General features: G+C 49.6%; 1 protein-coding gene across 7 annotated transcripts in view; it reads left to right on the top strand.

Moving 5' to 3' along the window:
* Nucleotides 1–20,989, top strand: part of PREX1 (phosphatidylinositol-3,4,5-trisphosphate dependent Rac exchange factor 1) — a 203,575-nt gene that overhangs the window by 73,521 nt on the left and 109,065 nt on the right. For all 7 annotated transcript variants that reach the window (XM_078371900.1, XM_035298857.3, XM_078371899.1 and 4 more), the window contains exons 2-4: nucleotides 6,529–6,600; nucleotides 8,876–8,998; nucleotides 19,387–19,491. In XM_078371900.1, coding sequence (XP_078228026.1) covers nucleotides 6,529–6,600; nucleotides 8,876–8,998; nucleotides 19,387–19,491 — 300 coding nt within the window. The remainder of the gene's footprint in view (nucleotides 1–6,528; nucleotides 6,601–8,875; nucleotides 8,999–19,386; nucleotides 19,492–20,989) is intronic.

Below are 20,989 nucleotides of genomic sequence, written 5' to 3'. Positions count from 1 at the left end.
TCAGCTGTGACAACCAAAAATGTCTCTAGACATTGGTAAATATCTTCTAGGGGGCAAAATCACCCCCATGTTGAGAATCACTGGGCTCAGGCTATGTGGGACACGGGCGAGACTGGCCTGGCATTAGGAGACCTGGTTCAGATCTGTGTTTTGTTACCAATTTGCTGTTTGACCTCAGACCAGCGTCTCATACTCTTGGTTTCTCCATCAGGTGGGAGCTTGTTTGAGATGGCAGACTCACAATCTGACTACGCTCTCCCTGCCACATCCATGGCAGACATCACTAGTCAGTCATGGTGTGGCTTCCTGCTCAGTCTAGAGCTCTGGGGACCATGGAGACACTCTGGTCAGGAGCCCAGTAAACAGTCTCCCTGGTCCCCTCCTCCTAGCAGCAAGCAGGAGTCCAGCAATCTTGGATTCAAGTTCAGCTCTGTTAGTTCCTGGTTGGGTGACCTTTGTTAGGTTACTCAACTTCTGGGACTCAGTTTTTCTCTATAGAATGGGGACAAAATATTCGATGCAAAAGTAATTGCAGTTTTTGCCATTGAAAGTAATTTTGCCCCTGAAAACTGATGGTGGGGATTGAAATAAACTTATGATGGGACTTTGCAGGCCTTAGCACATGTTTGTTGCATGAATGAATGGGGCAGGTGTCTTCTTCCAGGGTGTGGAGTAGTGGGAGGTCTTACCACTGCCAATTGGAGTGCAGATTGGAACAATCATGTTGGGAAAGCATTGGGCATTGACCAGTCAAGTCGAATGTGGTCCAAACTATAGTCAATCATCCCATGCCTAGAGGAACTTGCACACCTGAGCCCCAGAGAACTTACGTATACAAGGGGAATTCCTTCTCCTATGCCCCGGAAGGCCTGGGTATATACTTAGAGGATCTTGAGTACCTGAGCTCCAGGACACCTATGTATCACCTAGAGGAACTTGCATACCTGTACCCCAGTCGAGGTAGGTGTTCACCTGAAAGAACTTACACCTGGGTGCCATTGTGTACAGTAAGGATGTTTGAAACAACTCAGGTGCCTGCAGCATGGTAGTAGTTACCTCATGCTGTAATTTTGACTACTAAGCAGTGAGATGAACAACTTGAGGTCTGGCTTATTGTGGATTCCCCAAAGAGCATATCCTGAGACTGATTCAAGGGCAAGCGGTGTACTCGGGAGGCCACCCCAGGAAGCATCAGGTGAGTCAGGGAGTGAGGCAGAGGAGAAGGCAGCCAAGAAGGGCGTGTCATCAAGCGGGTTACCATGGGGGCCGCTGGAGCTGAATCCCATGGAGGCACTTGGGGAGTTAGTGTCCATCCAGTGCCTCAGTTTCCTCATCTGTCTTTTCATGCCAGCTCCTGCTGGCCATCACTGAGGGCTGCTTCCAGGCAGTCTTATTTCTTTAGCACTTCTGACCTGCCCTGTACATGAAAGTGGGGCCTTTAGGCCAAGAAGTGTGGATGCTGGCAGCTGGATGTGGTGTGGAGTAAGAGTGGGGTCTGGCTGGCAGATGGTGCCTGGTGAATGTACCAACATGGGTAAACGCGGAAGACGTGATGTTGAGTGAGAAAATCAAGTTGCTGAAAGTATGCCACTTATAAAAATGTTGTGAACATGCAAAACATTATTCTCTCTTGCTTATAGATGCACACGGGCGTGGTAAGTGGGTAGAGGCATGAGTGGGAATGAGGAGCACCAGGTCCAAGTACCTTGCAGGGAGAGAAGGGGCCTGGTGGCTCATCTCCCCCTGCAACAGTTCCTTTCTGCCTTTTCTCTTGAATATATCGAGGTGTGTTATTTGCATGGTACTGTGGGTAAACTGAACTAATTTCAAGTGCACGCTGCTGGGACTTTGCACATGCAGCGAACTGTGTCACCACTGCTCAGATAAAGATATGGAATGTTTTTAGCAATCCCAAGAGCCTCCTCATCCCCTTTCCAGTCTGTGCCTCCCCCAGACTTCTTGAATTTCTTTTCACAAATGGTTTCAACCAAATTTGGTGTAGCGTTAAGATTTGCCAAAGCTGGGTAGTGATGAGTTTGTGGGTGTTTGTTGTTTTTCTCTGTTCTTTTCTGTATCCTTGACGTATTTCATCATCATATTCATAAAACAAAGAGGAGGACTTGGGCAGATGTGAGGACAAGTGGTCCAGGCATGGGCAAAGCTTCTGAGGCTGGAGGAGTTTCTCAGGCAGCCCTGGAAATCCTGAGAACAGGATTTCCTGTTCCTGCTTTTGACCTGAGCATTTCAAAGCTGTCAAGCCTTGGACAAAGAGTCGCCCTGGAGGGTCCCTTTCACCATCCCTGCCAGTGCAGGGGATGCTGGTGCTGCCTGGAAAAGCCAATCGTGTCTTGGGCAGCAGGAGGGCTGGGCCCAGAGCCCCTGCTGCCCATTCTTTCCGGGTCATGAGCAGCCCATTGTGCCCTTCGTGGCGGTTTGTTTGCAGTTCCTCAGTGGGTGGCCTGAGCCTCCCATTGTTGCCACACAATAGCGGTGAGCCAGCTCGTGTGAAGAAACCGGGACAGGGGACAGGAAGCCTCAATCTAGGCCAGCCAAGAGTGCCTCACTCCCATCTTCCTGCCCTCCCTGGCTGTGCTGGGTGGGGCTGCCTTTGTCTCCCTCTAGTCTGGGGAAGCTGGAGACTTGACTTCCTGTCAGTATCCCAGGCCCTGTTAAAACATCCTCTAGGAATACCCATTGTCCTTCCAAAGCAGGATCAGCAGAGTTCCAAGGGGCCCAAATTGAGGCTTCTGCCATGTGTCAGACACTGTGCCAGGCACATTCCATACCTTCCTTTGATTTTCAATCACCTGCTGTTTGCTGGGCACTCCATTTGGCCCTGAAGATGGAGCTGTGAACAAGAGAGACAGGGTCCCTGCCTTCAGGGAGCTTCCATTCACTTTATCTCCTGACATTCTGAAAGGTGCTGTATTCCTGTGATCTCCACTGGGAAGAGTAAACGAAGGCTCAGAGAGGCTAGTGCACTTTCCTGAGCTCACACTGCAGGAAGGACCCCTGTCTGAAACCCAAACTCAGCAGTTTCCAAACCTGGCTTCTGTTGTTGATTGGGGGTTATGGTTTCATCCTAGCCACGCTCCCTGCTTCTCCTGGCCTTTCCCTTAGGAGCTTGTATAGATTGCTTAACCTCAGTTTTCTCATCTGTCAAATGAGTGCTTAATGCAAGATGGGAAGATAGGAGTTTGCATTAAAATGAGGAGGGCCTCTTTGTGGAGGTGACATTTGAACTAAGGGTGGATGGATGAGGAGGCTGCTTAGGGCAGAACTGGGGAGAACATCTTGCCATTAGGAACAGCATATGCAAAGGTCCTGAGGCAGGAGTGTATTTGGCAGGTGGATGGAATCTAGAATGAGAGTGTGGCTGATGATAGTTTATATTGAGGTATGTGGAGGGATGAAGTACCAGAAGGTGAGATCAGAGAGGTTAACAAGGACAAGATCATGGGGACCATGGAAAGATTTGGAATTTAAGTGCAGTGGGAAGCCATGGTGTGGATTGACTGATCTCCTCTACATATTTAAAGGGATGTCCCTGACTGTGTGTGTAGAGAACAGACTTTTGGGAGGGTGAAGGGGACCAGGGAGGAAATGGCTATGTTAGTCCAGGCAGGAGTTGATGGTGGCTTGGACTTGTGGGTGGGGGGTGGCTGTGGAGATGGGGGCCAGTGGTTGTAGTTTTCGGGTAGAGCTGGTAGCATTTGCTGATGTGTTAGAAGTGGAGTGTCAGAGGAGAGGGGCCGAAGATGACATGTGGGTTTTGGCTGGAGCCCTTGAAAGGCAGAGGTGCCATTAATCAAGTAGGGAAGAGCTCAGTGTGAGTTTTGAGGGAAGGTCAGGAATTAAGTGTTTGGCAGCTTGAGTTTGAGGTGCCCCTTGGACATCCAGGTGGAGACATAGAATCTGCAGCTGGAGATAGAGTCTGGGGGTTTCAGGGGAGAAGTCCAGGCTGGGGATATAGACATGGGGGTCATCAAAAAAGGGGATTTAATCCATTTATGCTTGAGGTTGAAAATATTTTTTGTGAAAAATCAGACCTTGGTGATGATCTTGAGCAGTAGGATATAAATAACTCCCACAAGCTTCATGCTCCAATAATGGAACACTAGGCACAAATGGGTTAAAGCCCCAAGACTGGCTGAGATGGTCCTGCACTCTGTGTGGACAGAGACAGAGCTGTCTTCCTGTGTCTTGCCTTTTTCTGTGACTGGCTATGTGGATCATCATTGTGCTCCCTCCCAAGAGGCTTGAATCTGGGCAGGTGGCTGGGCTCCCAGGGGCAGGCATGGATGTGTCGTGTATCTGGGTGATGAAAAGGATATGATGGACATGTGCTGAGGGCCAGCCTCCTCCTTGCTTACCTGCCCCACTTCCCCTGACCCCAGAACTATCTTGGGCTGTCCCCACCATCTCTCTTGCACTCAGAGATCTCCCTAGACAAGCATGATGGGATGAGACAGGCTCTTCATCAGCCTGCGCCTGGGCTCTGTGACAGGGAGACCATGTGCTTACCTGGGCCAGCCCCCACGTGGACCTCCAAGCTGTAATCAATCTTGGTAGGGGAGATGACTGATAGGTCCCACAGCTTCCCATGGCTCTGCGGCTGTGACAGCACCATAAATTCCTTCTCCCAGGGGTATCGAGACCAGCTTGGCCATAGAGACCCCCACCCAGACAGTGCTGAAGGAATTGAGAAGCAGACACCCAAACGGAACAGCAAAGTGGGACTATCCAGGGGACCAACTGCCTTCCAAGCTGAGAGCGTCAGGGGGCTGACAGCATTCTGGGCTGAGGGCCTCAAGCAGCTGCTGACCCACACATTTATTCTCTCTGAACACGTGATTAACATTAACAAACAGGTGTTCAGTGTCTTCTCATAGAACCAAGATAAACTAGGTAGGCAGCTGGTGCCTGCTTACCTCTGATCAAGGACAAACCAGAAAGTATTCTCCACGAGGGAGCCCTGGGGCAGGGTCACATATCCCGTGCTGAAAGAATTGTTTTAACTGGTGTGTGATATTTATATACTGTCCTGCCACTTTTGAATGGCCCAAATAGTTTTCCACTTAGTTGGGGAGAGTGGCTAGGTTTTCCTTGCCATCATTCTTCTAGCAAACAATATATTCTTTCACACACTCAGCGTTTCTCAGCAATTATACACTTAGCATTTCTCAACACAGAGGTCTCCATGTAGCTGCTTCCAGGTTAACCTACAGCCAGGTCCCATGTCCTGGGGTTGGGGCAAGCCAGGCGGATGTGGCTGTGGGCGCTGGGCCTCGGTCTCCCTTAGATGCTGACTCTGCTGTCTCTCCCTCCCTCAACATTTATCCCTGTGACTCTCTCAGCCCATCTGTGTGACCCCTTGGCAGCTCTTCCTTCTGCCAGCTTTCCACCCACACCTCCTGGTGCCAGGTCAGCTCTTGTTTGCAGCACTGCACCCTACTGCTCTGGTCTCCTCACTTGTATGCTCAACCCCTAAAATCCAGTTCCTTGCAATAACAGAAGGCTCTTTTACCAACACTTTAAAACTGGGAGACTTTTCTTTCTAAAAAAAATTCAAATTTCTGGCTTAATTAAAAAAAACCAAAACACCCAACTCTGAATCTCTGTGTTCCGGGCCTGTGGCCTTGCCACCTGGCCCCACGTGAATGGTGCATCCTCGGCTCCTGCAGCCCTGTTGCTCCTGCCGTTACTGTCACACTCGTCTGTTGTGTCTCATGGAGGAGAGGTGTGATTTATCTGTTACAAGGTCTTGAGAGAGTGGCAGAAGGATTGTGGCCCATTCAAACAGTAGCCTCCCGGCATCTGCAAGTAGGCTCTTCGTGAGATGATCTGGAAGGATCTTTGAGTTATATTAAGTAGAAGATCCAGGTACAGGGCATCCTCTGTATGTTGCTATTTTTGGTGTGTAAAGAGATTAAAAAAAGGAACACGTGTTTGTGTGTGTGTTTGTGTTTGTTTTTGCATAGATTTTTTGGAAGGATACCCAAGAAACTAGTAGCTGGGGTTCCTGTAGGGTGAGAAGGGACTGGATGGTTGGGGCTGTGGTAAGGAGAAAGACTTTTTGTGCTTTTGCCATTTTATATTTTTGACTTTTGAGCCATGTGAATGTGTTATTCAGAAGTTAAGTTGTAAAGCAAAGTAAAATTGAAAGGGGAAATAAATTAGAGTCTGAGAGGCAGCCCTGGTTGGTGAGGAAGCAGGTGTGTATCTCTTTGGGCTGAAGGTTCCTTGCGGGCAGGGGCTTTGAGATTTTCTCTGCTGTATCTTCAGGACCCAGCGCGGGGTGTGACGTAGGTGCACAGCGAACCCCTAGTGACTGTGTGGGAATGAGGGCTGTTCCAGTGTGTTTGAGGTGTAAGCAGAGCACATTTTTCCTCGTCCCCTGCCTGTGTCCCTGGACCCCTGGTACCTCTCAGGTCCTGGTTGGCATTTGAACTTGAGAGCGTTCTGTAGGGCTGTCCTTGGGAGAGCTGGAGACATGGACACTCACCTCTCTCTGCTTCTCTCCTCCAGGCATTCCTGCATCGCATCCGGCAGAACGTCGCCGACTCGGTGGAGAAGGGCCTCACGGAGGAGAATGTCAAGGTGTGGATGCTTGGGCTGGTCCCTTTTTTAGAGCATCTCTGTTGCTTTGTGCCTTGCTCTTCCCCTGCAATGCTCAGAGGGTGTGCGTGCAGGGGGAGGTGCATCACCCACTGGCTGCTGGCCACCGGCTTTGCCCTGCCCCAGCTTGCTCCCTGTAGCCCCTGGATGCCTCTTGTCCTGTGAGCAAGCTGTGCTTGGTGGACATCAGCAGGAATCATCCCCGGGCCCTGCTTTCCAACACAAGACTTTCTCTCCGTGCTCAATGTGACACCCCCGCCCCCGCCCACCGCCCGGCTTCTGGGCTCCTGGTGTCAGGCCCTCTGGCTTGGAGCCAGTGGAAAATCCCCTCCCGAGTGCCTCTGGGAGCCTGGCACCTCCAGTCCTTCTCCTGGCAGCCTCGGCCCCCACCCCCCGCCTTGGGCATCCAGTGTCCAGGCAGGGCCGATGAGTAATTGGGTCCAGTTTAGCCTTGGCCGTGGGTTCTGGGGAGTTTGAGGAGGAGCTCAATAGGCCTTCTGTGTGCATGGCTCAGCCCTAGCCTGGCTCTCCAGGCCTGGCTTTCTGTGTGACCTCACTCTCTGAGCCGCCTTTCAGGCTTTGGGCCTCTGAGGGTCCTGGTGTCCAAGGTGCCCAGTATTTACAGCACACAAAGGACTCGGGCATGGAAAGCCCTGGTGAATGTGGACGGTGGCTTTGCATGTTGACAACTCTACACCAAATTATTTGCATAAGAAAGCTGAGTCTTAGAGATGTCGAGGAGTTGCTGAAGGTCTCTACATGGCTGGTCCTGGAGGTGGGGTGTGTGTGTGTGTGTGTGTGTGTGTGTGTGTGTTCACGCACTGGGATTTAAACTCTATGTGTGCATCCATTTATTCACTCATTCATTCAGCAAATATTACTGAGCATATACTGTTTAGTCTACCTGTTTGTTGCACTATTTATTATAGTTTTAAAATTCTTTATTATAAGTTTAAATTGCAACTTATTACAGTTTTAAAAAATTACCTTTTTTTTAATGAGGTAGAAGTCTCCTACAGTAAAGTGTGCAGATCCTTAGCACTGAGTGCAGTGTCTGTCTGCATACTAATGCACCAGTGTAACCATGACCCAAATGAAGGCAGAGAACATTTCCTGGCCTCAGCTGTCCCCTCTATGCTCACCTCTGTCAGTCCTCCCTCCCTAAGGGTAATCCCTGGCTCCTGGGACCATTGAGTGTCCTTTGCTCCCTCCACCTCCGGAGTATGGGATTTGCCCGTGGTGTTGTATATAGCTGTGGTTCATTCTTTTTCATTGCTGTGTGGTGTTTCATTGTATGGATGTAACACAATTAACTTATCCATTCTCCTGTGGATGGATATTTGGCTTATTTCCAGTTTTTGGCTGTTATAAGTATTCTTAAAAAAATTCAATCATAAAAGACTCAGAGAGGAAAAGGAATAATAATAATTGCTCATTGCAGGTGCTGTCCTGTACATTGCAGGAAGGGTAAACAGCATCCCTGGCCTCTATGAAACACCGCTTTTCCTCCCAATTTGTGACAACCAGAAATGTCCCTTGACCTTGCTGCACATCCCGTGTGTGTGTGTGTGTGTGTGTGTGTGTGTGTGTGTGTGTGTGTGTGTGGCGGGGGTGGTGGGTAAAATTGCTCCTTGTTGGGAACAACTGATCAGAAGTTAAATTCTAAAATGCAGGATCGCTGGGTCAAATCATATTGGTCTTTTACACTTTTAGATTGATGTGGGAAAACAGGGATCTCATATATTGTCTGTGAGAGTTTAGGCAGCGTATGTCAAACCTCCTTCCTTATAGTGTCTGCTTCTACCACATTGTTTTAATGGGTGCATGAGAATATACTTGCCATTTCCAGCCTCCCTCCTGCAGCTGGACACAGCAGTGATGTTGCATACTAAATGCGGAGCTGCTTGCTGGATGCTGACCTTGGGAATATTATTTTATCTGAGCCTTAGTTCTTCTTCTGTAAATTGGGGATAATACTGGTTTCTATCTCATGGATTTACAGTGGGGATTAGAGTCCATAAATGCCTATAAAGTTCTTAACACAGGATTAGTCACTAATCCTGATGATAGTAAACAAATGTTGGTAATATTTCTGTTAATACGATGATTTTTATTAGTGGTAAACCAGTTCTGGCATTTGAGAGTTCTTCTTTGACTGCAGTCTCATCCGCACCAGGGTTTGTATGTTTTCAGTGCTTGGCTTTGCTCTCCCTCCCTGCCTTGGTTAATGCTCTCCGCTGGCCTCTTTTCCTCACAGATCCTGTTCTCGAACATCGAAGACATCCTGGAAGTTCATAAGGATTTCTTGGCCGCTTTAGAGTACTGTTTACACCCAGAGCCGCAGTCTCAGCATGAACTTGGGAATGTTTTCTTGAAATTCGTGAGTGCCATGCCACTGCCCCTGGTGGACTCTAGCTTTTGAGAATTGGGCTTCTCCCTGGGTCCCTGCCCCACCCGCTTTTACCAGCTTTCTCTGTAGGCCTGTCTGGGAGATGGGGTAGTAAGGTGGGTAGGTGGGCCCAGTCTTCTTCTCTGGAACTATGGAAAGTGGTTCAGGCCCAGCAGACTGTGGGCATTTTTGGTGACTCTCCTTTCCCTCAGTTTCACATGGAGGGTGGAGAATGCCTGTGTCCTGGGGTCCTGTGACCTCCTGGCCTGGTGGGGACCTTCTGCCACAGTGACCATCAGAGATAGCTAGTGGCCAGGAAGGTGGACTTGGCATCAGACAGACCTGGGTTTGAGTCCAGGCTCAGGCAGCCACTGGCCAGTGAGGGTGTCTAATCCTTGGGTTCCCAGTTGGGCTGTTGGTCAGAGAGGCTGACGCTTGTTGCAATGGCCTCTCTCTTTTTGCAGGATTATGAATGCATTTGGAATTGTAGGTGGTAGGCTAGAGAAGGAAGGCAACTGCTTTTCCATACCCTCTTCTTCTGTACTACCTGGGACCCCCTCACAGGTAGAAGAACCCATGTAGCCTCATGGGCAGGAGATGTGAGCCAAATTCCTTTGCCTCTCTGAGCCTCTGTTTCTTCCTGTGATTGAGAAGTAGGGACAATTCTGCCTACCTCCTTAGGAAGACTCAGAGGTAAAGAAATAGAATAGAGAGCATAGAGCAGCACTTCTCAGCTGGGGCAATTCTGGCCCCCAGGGGACGCTGGACAATGTCCAGACACATTTTTGGTTGTACCAGTTCTGGGGTGCTACTGGTTTCTAGTAGGTAGAGGCCAGGGATGCCACCAAACATCCTGTAATGCACAGGACAGCCCCCACAACAGAAATCATCTGACCTCAAATGTCAGTGGTGCCAAGGTAGAGAAACTTTGTATCAGCACTTGCTCGTATGAGCACTCAGTCGCTCTTAACTCTCATCATCATCATCATCATGATCGTCATCGTCGTCTTCAGCATCACTAACTCACTTCTCCAAAGGATCACCTCTGAGTGGCCAGAGGCTAAGATGATGGAGCTGTGCCCTCAGAGGGCAGTGGGGGGCAAGTCTTGTGTACAGTCAGGCGTGCAGAGTACCCCAGGATGAAGTCCTTCAGCCAGGGGCCACCCACCCTCTGTGTGAAAGTGACGGCAAGGAAAGCTCCTGGCCAGGCTGCTCAGCGACTCATGAACTGTAGTCCTCTCAGCAAGTGGATTGATCTTATCTGTGCCTCAGTATCCTTACCCATAAATGGGGCATAAATCCATGATATTGTGGGGATTAGGTGAGATAATACAAGGAGCCTGCTCACTGCAGCTCCTGGCTCACAGCAAGTGCTCAGTAAATGTTGACATTATCTTCCTGTTCATGTAGCAGACGGTCCTCCATGTTTGAAATTAGACAAATAAAAGTGCATTAGGGCGCAGGTGGGCTGGGTGCTAGTGGGGTCACTGAGCAGAGGAGGGACACTGTCCACTTTGGGTTGCAGGGGCCCTTTGGGTGCTATGAGGGGGAGTAAGTGTGGAGGGGGATCCGGAAGCAGGGAGACATCTAAGAGGTTACCCCGCCAAGTGAGATGAAGGTGCCTCGGACCAGCATGGTAGCAGTGGAGGTGGTGAGAAGGGGCACGTGGCCACAGTGGTTCAGTAAAGGTGTTTGAATAGGGAAATGAAAAGAATGGGCAAGACAGTCTTCTCTTCAGGTTCATAGGATTCAGGGAGTGCTTGTTTCTCTGGAGCCAACAGCCAACATTCAAATCCCTGTTCTACTGCTTGCCAGCCCAGCGACCTGGGGCAAGTCCTTTCACCTCTCAGGGCCTCAGTCTCCAACTCTGTAAAATGGAGATAACGACAATAGCTGCCGCAGGGGGCTGTCAGGAGGATGAATGGCCGGGCCCAGCAGCGAGCTAATGCCGCATGAGTGTCAGCTGTGGGTGTTACTCTGGCCTGCTTCCTGGAGCGGGTGGCTGTGGGGCTGTCTGTGAAGTCATGATCTGAGCTTCAGTGGGATTTTCTGTACTTAGCGAAAGTGGGAGAAAGGGTCCTCAAGGTGCATTGTCCTGTTTGCCAAAAGTCCTGCCCCCTGCCCCCTGCCCCCTCAGTCCTTTGACTTCTCTGCTTGAGTCCCAGAGGCTGTAGGGAAGTGGGCTTAATTTGCTTGTCAGCAAGGGGCCCTGGACCCTGAGGACACAGCAGGGCTATTCTCATCTCTCTCTTTCTGCAGGATTGCTGACTTGCTTAGAGATGCAGCAGAGGACTGGGGGTCTGGGGTGGGGTTTAGTGTGCGTGAAGCCACCTCTTTCTGTACCCTCTCTTCTGCTACCTGGGACCCTCCTCATGTAGCCTCATCAAACTAGGCACCTGGTGAAGGCTGCATTTAGCATCAGAGTCATGCCCTGTGGAGGGTGGACGTTGAGGCATTTGTGGGAAGTTGTTCTGGGCTGGGGCCTTCCTGGCATCCTTCCTGGGCCTGGGAGATCAAGCCTTCTAGAGCCCAGCTGCCCGACTTTGCATCTTAGCTCTGCTGCTTCCTTGCTCTGTGATCCTGGAAGAATGACTTACCTCTCTGTGCCTCAGTTTTCTCATCTGTAAAGTAGATATCACAAGACTCACCTTCTAGGGTGGTTGAGAGAATGAATGAGATTAGTAGTACCTGGCACGTAATAAGTGCTCAGGAATTGTTTCTCGCTTGAGTTATGTGCACATCTGTTCATGTGATCCAGTGCTTTCTGGCACCTCCCAGGCTTCTCTGGAGTGTGACTCTGTGCAGGGTCCCCAGGCCTGTGCCCCATTCCAGGCGATGTGTCATCAGCCCCCTGCACCTCAGTGGAGCTCCTGTCCTTCCAGCCTCACAAAGCTGCTGTGACACCCGGACACAAGGATGGATGTTGGAGGCTTTGACAGAGATGAAGTATTTTGGAGATTGGTTCTCCCCTGAGCTGCCAGAGATACCTGCTGGAAACATGAATCAGATCTCTTCAGCCCCACTCCCGGGACCCTCTAGAGGTTCCTGCCTCACTGGAATAAAATCCCCACACCCCGCCAGGCCCTGCCCATTCCTTGGAACTCACTCCCCCAGCTACGGCCACAGTGGTCTCCTCGCTGTTGTAGAATAGGCAGAGCATATTTCTGCCCCAGGCCACTTCCTCTGCTGGAGCAGTTCCCTCAGACATCCCTGCAGCTCTCTCCCTCCTTGCCTTGAAAGCTTTTTGGGAATGCCATCTCGGCCTCCAGGCCCTCCTGTTAACATGCCGATCGCCTGCCCTTCCACGCCCTCCCCGCTCTGTCATTCTTAACAGAACGGTCCGCATCGCCCTTTGACATGTCGGACCTTGTGCTCCTTTTTGTTTATTCTCTGTCTCTCCCTAGAATATAAACAACGTGAGGACAGGGACTCTGTCGTGCTCGTTGCTCTGTCTCTGCATCATAAATAGTTCAGTCCCTTCCCCTGGCATGGTGGTGCACGCCTGTAGTTCTAGGTACTCGGGAGGCTGAGGTGGGAGGATCACTTGAGCCCAGGAGGTAGAGGCTGCAGTGAGTTGAGATCATGCCACTGTACTCCACCCTGGGTGACAGAGTGAGACATTGTCTTAAAATAAACAAAACAAAACAAAATAACAAAACATAAAAAAAAAAATCCAGCCCCAAGCTCGCTTGCCCTCTGCACATGCAAGCAACCTGAGAGGAAGGTTCAGCTCAAGGTCATGACTGTGCCAGCTGCAGAAGTGGGCTTTAGACCTTCCTAAGGGCTAAGCCAGTGTTTTTCAGTTCATCAGCTCACACGCTAAGTTTGTACTTTTTGCTATATCTGAGTATCCTTTGTATTGTTATTTGTTTAATGCTTTAAAAAGTGATTCACGTAACAAAATTTGAATAAACTTATTTAAAAAGGGAAATTTCCATCATCATTGAAAATAGAAAATGAATGCTATAAATAGAAGGTCATCTTCAAAATAAATGCAGTAGAAACCAAACGGTGTTAACGCATTCTATCTAGAAACTCTGAACTACTTGAGCCTCTGAACCTGAGGCTTGTTACATCACAGTGGCTCAGGCCTTCCTTGGGCTAACTGGAACTATTGAAAAAGCAGCCAGTGTTCTCACAGTGTGATCCAGTGGTTTTTAATTTGAAATTGTCTTTTTAATTAAAATTAAAATCATTACTCCTCTTCCTGCCTGCTCACGAAGGATAGGCTGAGTCAGTCCATCTCAGGAGTTTTAAAGGCCACCTCTCTGTAGGTTGGGTTTCTGGAAGCTGGCCATTTGCATGCAGGTGGCCTTGAGGAAGCAGCTAAAGGAGAGTCTGCAGAGGCTCCACCCCGGCTCCTAATGGTCCCATCTGGAAAGAGCTCTGGAGCTAGGATAGCTCTTAAGAGTGTGCACAATTGCAGCAAGTGGGTGAAGCCTTTGCACCCTCATTGCCCAGTTACTGGGGGTGAGCTGTCCCCATGAGCGGGTGTATGAACTCAGACAGGCAGCTCTCCTAGGCTGAAGGCAGTTCTAGGGGAGGGCCTCAGCTGAGGGCCATCGTCAGCCAGCACTCCCAGTGCCTGGGGTAAGGGGCGCCTCTGCCCTCTGTGACAGGCATTTGAGGAGTGTGCCATGGCACCCACTGCAGCCCCAAAGGAAAGGGTGCCGGGTCCACTCTCCCTCCCAGGCCTGTTTACTCCATTTACTCCCCACCTGGAAACATTTCCCCATGGCCATGGCAGCATCTGGGCTGGTGCGATGCTAATGGGGAACAGAGCGCTGCAGACAGCTTCTCCAGGAGAGGAAGGGGGCCTGGTCCACAGTCCAGCCCGCTAGTGCCACCTGACTGAACAGATGGGGGAAGAGTGCCTCACCCCATTTCCCCAAAACCCAACCACTAACTACTGAGTTTATCATAATCTAGCACTGAGTGAACATCTTCTTTGTGCTGGGTCCTGTTCTCTGTGTCTTACAGATATGCATTCATTAAAACTCCACAACAGTCTTTAAAGGTGGTTACTATCATTGTACCCATTTTACAGATGAGGAAACCAAGGCACAGAGATTAAGTTACAGTGCAAGCTTACAGAGCTAGGAAGCATCAGAGCTGGGATTTGAGCTGACATATTCAGGCTGTAGAGCCTGTTCTTTTCACTGTCTTATGTGATAAGGTCTCCTGAAATACACATGAAGCATCTCCTGTGTGCCAGGCACTGCACTAGGCGCTGGGGATGCTGCAGTAAATAAGCCAGACTTGCTCCCTGCTGCCATGTGGCTCATAGGTGGGAGAAATGGAGGATGATTTAACAGATGAGGTCATTTCAGATGCCACTGTGGGTTGTGAAGAACGTAAAATGCAGATGTGGTAAAGAGTGACTCTGCCTGAGGTTGCTTTCAATCAGGAGGTCAGGGTCAGGGCTGCTAGATTTAGCAAATGAAAACAAAAGAAACCCAGGGAAATTTGAATTTCAGGTAAATGTCAAATAACTTTTTAGTGGAAGCATGTCTTATGCAATATTTGAGACATATTTATACTAAAAAATTATTTATGCATCTGCAGTGAGTTTTCACCTGGGCGTCCTGGGTTTTATTTCATATCTGGCAACCCGAGGGTGGGACAGCCTCTCCGAGGGGGTGAAATGGCCTGATGTTGGGGAGGGCTATCTGGACCGAGGGGAGAAAGGGCAGAGGCCCTGAGCTGGGAGCAAGCTTAGCTTGTTCGAGGGAAAAAGGGAGACCAGGTGGCTAGAGCAGAGTGAGAGATGGAGAGTTTGAGCGTGTCATAGCAGGTACAGGGCAGAGCCTGTAGGGCTTTGTGTGCCGAGGTGAGGACCATGGATCTTATTCTGAGTCAGTGGAAGTCATTGCAGGTTTTCAGCACAGAAGTGGTGTGGTCTGAGTTATGTTTTAACTTCCCTCTCCTCGAAGCTGTGTGGATGTGTAAATCAGTTGGGGAGACTTTTGAAAAATTGAGACGTGACTCTCTTGCTTGTCTCCCCATGGGAGGAGATGTCTGCTTGGGCCAGCTCCTTCCCTCTCATGGGTCTCAGTCTTGCTGGCTGTGAAATGAGTGCTTTGGAGCTGATGGTCTCTGTGTAGCCACTGTCATGTGGGTATTGTGGATAGAAGCTGCCACTTCTCGCAATCCTTGAGCCCTTCCTGGAGGTGAGATCCCTTCCCCTGGCTCTCTCCAGCTGTCAACTGTCCCCTTCTCTCCCTTCTCACCCTAAACCCACAGCTACATGTTCCGCACCCACCACATCTGTGTCTGCACAACTATTTGTCCGTTTTTCTCTGGCAAAGCAATCAAAGCCCCATGTGGGGCCCCTAGGAGGAAATGGAACACTTGGACTCTGAGCTGTCAGGAGGAACGTTTCCGTATTTGCAGTGTCTCAGGCCTGAGATGCAGCTGGGGTAAGGCTGGATGCAAAGACACAGGAGGGATTGAACTGGGCATGGTGCTGCAGAGGGGATGTTGTCATTTTCTAAATTTAACTTCTCCCAGCCTCAAGCCTTGGACCCCTGCCCTTCCCACAGGCTGAAGGAAAGGATGACTGTGTCAGAGAAGGGGCTCAGGGGATGAGGAATGACAAACCTGTGGTGAGCTTGTTACTTATCCCCTCTCCTGCACCCATGGCAGTCATTGCTAATCAGTCACAGCATTCTGTCTCTGGGCTCCCTGTGGGGCCCCAGAATCCTCCTTACCAGTGTTCCAGTTAGCACTACCCAGTGACTGGGGTAGGCATGTGGGAAGAAACAGATTTGTCCCTGCTTTCTGGTCCAATCCCTTCTCTCCATCTCTGTGGAGATGGACAGAGATACCCACCCTGTCACCTCACTAAGATTGGGTCCATGTATTTCATTTTCTCCCTTTCAGAGTGTTCATGCATCAAAACTGTCTTCCCTATATGTGACAGAAACACCAGTTCAGATAGGCTTAAGCAAATAAAGGACTTTACAGATGCATGTCAGTGAAATTGTTCAGGAGTGTAGGTTTGCTTCAGGCGTAGCTAGATCCAGGACTCCATACAGTGATTTCAGGGCCAGGTCTTTCTCTGACCACAGGCTCTGCTTTTACCTGTGCAGTGCTAGTTTCACTCTTGGAGAATGGGAGGGGTTCGTGGGGTGCATGCCTCAGATGGTGGCAGGGGTTCAATAGCAGCTCAAAAACAGCTTCTCTTCCCGGTGATTCCAGCACGAGTCCTTGTGGGTACTCGAGGCCCAGCTTGGGTCACATGGCCACTGTTACTAGGATAGAGAACTCTGATTGGTTTGGCCTGGGTCATGTGCTCACTTCTGGTATCTGGGGTAGGGTAGGACCAGCCTGGGAAGAAGCACCTAGGAGCTGGTCTGAGGGGCCTCTAGCCTCTCTTGGCTCCTTCTGTTTTCTTGCTTTCGTTCATGAAATAGTCATGTTTTCTTGCTTTCATTCATCAAATAGTCACGATACCTGCTCTCTGCCAGTGGCTGCTATCCCCACTGACACCACAGGCAGTGACATCAACAGATGCAAACGCTGTCCCCGTGGACCTCACACTCCAGGGAGCCTCGGGGGAGAAGGACAGTGCACAAATGAGAAGTAAAACATCTTGGAGTCAGGGCCCATCATAATGTTCAAAATCTGCTTGGCACCCTCCCAATGCTTTCCCTAAACCCGAGAGTCTACCTGCTGCCTTCCTCCTGACTCCGCCTGTCTCTCTTTTTTTTTTTGCTATTAAAACCTTCTCACCTACTGCTTTTCCCTGTAACAGAGCAGTTCAATGAAAAAGTTAATGAATTTTCTGAAATAATCATGCTAGTGATAATAGCAGCAACATCAATAAACAATAATAATACAAGTTAATATTTAGTGGACACGTACTATGCACTGTTGGAAGCACTTGATATAAAGTCACCTGCTAATCCTTACGACGTCATTATGGTAATGATGCCATTGTTGTCTGTACTTTATAGATGAGAATACAAGGGCCAAGAAGGGTTACTTGTTTTGATCAAGGGCTGGTGGCCAGGAGACTTGGGCTATGAACCTAGATGGTCTGGCTGCAGAACCTCTCCTTGGCACTTACAAGGTTGATGCTGATAATGGTTGGTGAGAGGGGTCATGGGGGCTTTTCATGTCTCATCTCAGCATAGTATTCATGGTGGGGTTGGCCCAGGGAAAGGCCAGGCTCTTAGCTGCAGAGGGACATTCTTGTAGCTCCTTACAGGAGATTGGGACTACCTAATGCCATTCATGTGCCTGTATTCAGAGGTTGGCCCGCCTGCTACAGCCCTGCAAGCCTTCTCTGTAGGAGCAGGTTCCCAGACACAGGCCAGTTCCTATCACCTACAGCAAGGAAGGTGTTCTCTTTCTTCCTCTTCCTCTTCCTGCAGCCTGCATCACCACAGCCTGCTAGCCGAAACCCTGGTTCCAGATGTGTCCAGCAGCCCCCACTCACAAGGTTTTACCTATGGCTGGGTGATGCCCTGCAGCCCAGACTTCTCCTCACCCAGATCCTTTAACCTTGATGATGGTCCCTTAGGCTCATTTGAGACAAGTGGAAATAGAAAAAGGTCTGCTTGGGCAGTGAGTGGGTACTGCGGGTCCCCTCTTCTCCTTCCTTACCATATGTGTGTGTTGGCATCTCAGTGGACTACAGATATTCGATGACTAAGTTGTGGTTGTGACTAAGTGCATGTGTCCATATGCATGCTGATATTGGTGATGGTGTTTGGAGCATGTAGCTTGTGTGCTGTAATGCTTGAGATTTTTGGGTGGTTTCTTAGAGTATGCATCAAGATTGTTTGTCTTGTGGTATGTGTGTGTATGGGTGTGCACTTTGGGTGATTGTAACATGGTTTGTCTGATATTTTCCCCCATTTATCCATGTTTGTTGATTATGTTTATGTTTGTAGTTAATACTTGTAAGGGTACTTTGAAGTGTTGTATGGTACTTACTGTGTGCCAGACACCATTCTACTTATTTTACACATATTATTATTTAATCCTCCTAAGTGTTGGAGGTCAGTTATGATGTCCATTTTGCAGTCATGGAAACCAAGGCATAGGGAGGTGAAGTGCTTGCCCAAGGTCACCCTCCACTTAGGGAGTGTGGAACTGGGTTTCTGGAGTCACTCTGTGCCCTTCAGTATTCTTGTGCAGTGCCCCTTGGATGCAGCTTAGTCTGGATTTGTGGCTTGAGATTTGTACCCTGGGTATTTGCCTCCCACTCCCATCCCTACCCTGTGCCATGACCTTGAGCTGACATTGTCACTGGGGTTAAGGGAGTTTGAGTCCTGGTTCTGCCACTGCACTAGCGGTGAGACCCTGGGCAAGCCACTTTTCCTTGGTTTTGTCATGGGTATGTGAGTCTTTTACAGTAGTTACCATGTAAGGCTGTCATGGGGGGTGAGTGAGTTGACCCGCATTCTGAGAGAGCAGCGTGCAGCCTGTGCTGTGTGCTGGGTACGCACTCTGTGTTAGCCATCAGCACTGACCGTGAAGACATTTTGTAGCTCTAGGTGTCTGCTCAGATGATGCACACACAGCCCCCAGAGCGAGCTGGGGTGGGCTGGAGATGCCTGTTAATTCTAAACCCATCCTCCCTTCTCTTTGGTTTCCTATTTCCTGCAGCCTCCTATCGGAAAGCCATCTGGGGGCTTGTTTAGAAACAAGATGAGCTGCTTGCTTTGTGGACCCACCTCTTCTTGTGGACCCACCTCTTCCTTCCTTAGCTTGTTTGGGTCTCTTGCACACCCCCACCCCTAGACCAGGGTTGAGGCCTTGCAGCCCTTCCTCCTCCAGTGGCCTCACCTACAGCATCCTTATTTAGGGTTTTGCGGGTTCTGTGAACCATTTGGAACCAAGAATACTCAGTTAAGAGCTTCCTGCTAAGAAGGCTCCTGTCTCTTCCACTTCTGAAAACCCTGACTGTTGGTTCTGGATCTGGTGACCCAGAGGTGACCTTTACGTTGAATCCATCTTTCGGCTCAGGAGTGCCTGGAGGTCAGCAGAGCTAGTCCCCGGCCATAACAACTCTGACTTAGGGACTTTTCTTAACTCTACCTTACAGATGAGGAAACTGAGGCACAGGGAATTCCGGTAACCTGCCCAGGTTCACAGGAAATATAGACCCACGGTGCAAGCCCAGGCCACTCCTATGCTTTTGACCCCCAGGCCATGCTGCTTCCTAGAAGGTTATTCAAGCTCCTAGGTGTAGTCGTGGGGCAGGAGTGGAGTCTGGGAGGCTGGTAGTAAGAGGAGCCGCTTTACTCGAGATCCCTCCTGCTGTAGCCTCTTCTGGTTTGGGGTAGTCCTTTCCCCCTAGCCTGCCAGCCCAGCGGTCTGCCTCCTACCATGACCTGCCTCCCACAGGTTCTGTCCTTGTCTTGCAGAAGGACAAGTTCTACGTGTATGAGGAATATTGCAGCAACCACGAGAAGGCCCTGCGGCTGCTGGTGGAGCTGAACAAGATCCCCACCGTGCGTGCCTTCCTTTTGGTAAGTTGACCTGTCAGCCCTGGTGCTCCCTCACACTCGGTCTCGCCCTCAGGAATCTCTGGGCACAAGAGGACTTCCTGCTGCCTTGTGGTGCCAAATCCCTTCCTTGGCTTGGGTAATCTTGCTAAAGCAGGGATTGGAAAGCCTTTTCCATAAAAGGCCAGCTAGGGAATATTTTTGGTTCTGTTAGCTGAGCAGCTCCAGGATAGAGAGAACTTCCCTTTTCCCATAGTAACAGCAAAAAATCCTAGGTCTGATGCTCATTGGCTCAAAACCCTGAGCCAGTTGCTGTAGATGGAGTAATTGGTGATAGTGTTCTGATTGGTCACTTCTGGAGAAGGAGGATGGGGTCAGGTCTACCCATGCCACAGAGCCTAAGGGTAGAGTTGATCCCTGAGGCAGTTGGTTTGCATTTGTGGGAATGCAGCTAAGTTGGGAATGGATGTTGGTCAGGAAAACTGTAGACATCCATGATGGTCTTCCCTACACTTGTAGAGAGCCTCACTTAGTATCAAATGGATTCTCATTTGTGATCTCCTTTGAACCTTTTAGACCATTGTCTGTTGTGTATGTGTCAAGATAAACATTTGTCTGCTTTGCAGACATCTCAAAGAACAGTGGTTTAAACAAGGTGGACACTTATTTCTCTTTCTTTTTAACAATGTGGGTATAGACTGTCTGGGGCTGGCATAGTGGTTCCAGTGTCAGGGGCCAAGGCCCTAGAGTATGGTGCTCATTGACCTGGTCTCAGATGATCTCTGACCACATCCTAATTCCAGGTGGCAGGTGGCGGGAGGGTGGGATGGAGAGCATACCGTTCTCCTTTTTAGGGCATAACAGGAAGCTGCACACATCTCCTCCCCTCACGTCCCATTAGCCAGCACTCAGTCACATGGCCATATGTAGATGCAAGGAAGGCTGGGAAATGTGGACTTTATTCTGAGTAGCCATTTATTGCTGTGGAAGAATACATTAGGGGACACTGCATAGTCTTTGTCACAGGTGATTTTGGTGACTTCAGAATATTAAGTGACTTTCTAGGGGTCCATCCTTGAAAAGTGGTTGCGCTTCTCTTGGGTTTCAGTCCCAGTCCTTCACCTCTGAATCCCCTCTCATTCAGCCATAGACATCTCTCCGTCCCCATATGGTTTATTTTCCCAACAGCACATACCGAATTCAGCACATAAAAGTAGAACAATTAACTGACACAGCAATGCAGTGTGACCCACATTCCCAGAGTGCTAAACTACAAAATAATATTCCTCATTGCACTTCTCCTTCACACACAGTCTCCAGCAAAGCACTTCCAGAATTTCAATTCCAAATGTATGTTTCCTTCACAAGTGAGTTCATGTTGGTTGGCCCAGCTATAGGGAACATGTCAGGAAGGGCAAACTGGCGGATTGATTTACTGATTTCCATCTTTGTCCCAAGTGAATTAAGCTTTCAGGACTATTGCTTTTCATAGCTGATATCACCATCTTCACATTGCTATGTT

Source organism: Callithrix jacchus, chromosome 5 (assembly GCF_049354715.1).
Source record: "Callithrix jacchus isolate 240 chromosome 5, calJac240_pri, whole genome shotgun sequence".
Lineage (NCBI taxonomy): Eukaryota > Metazoa > Chordata > Mammalia > Primates > Cebidae > Callithrix > Callithrix jacchus.
The sequence above is the reverse complement of the archived record's forward strand: the minus strand, read 5'-3'. Positions and strand labels throughout refer to the sequence as shown.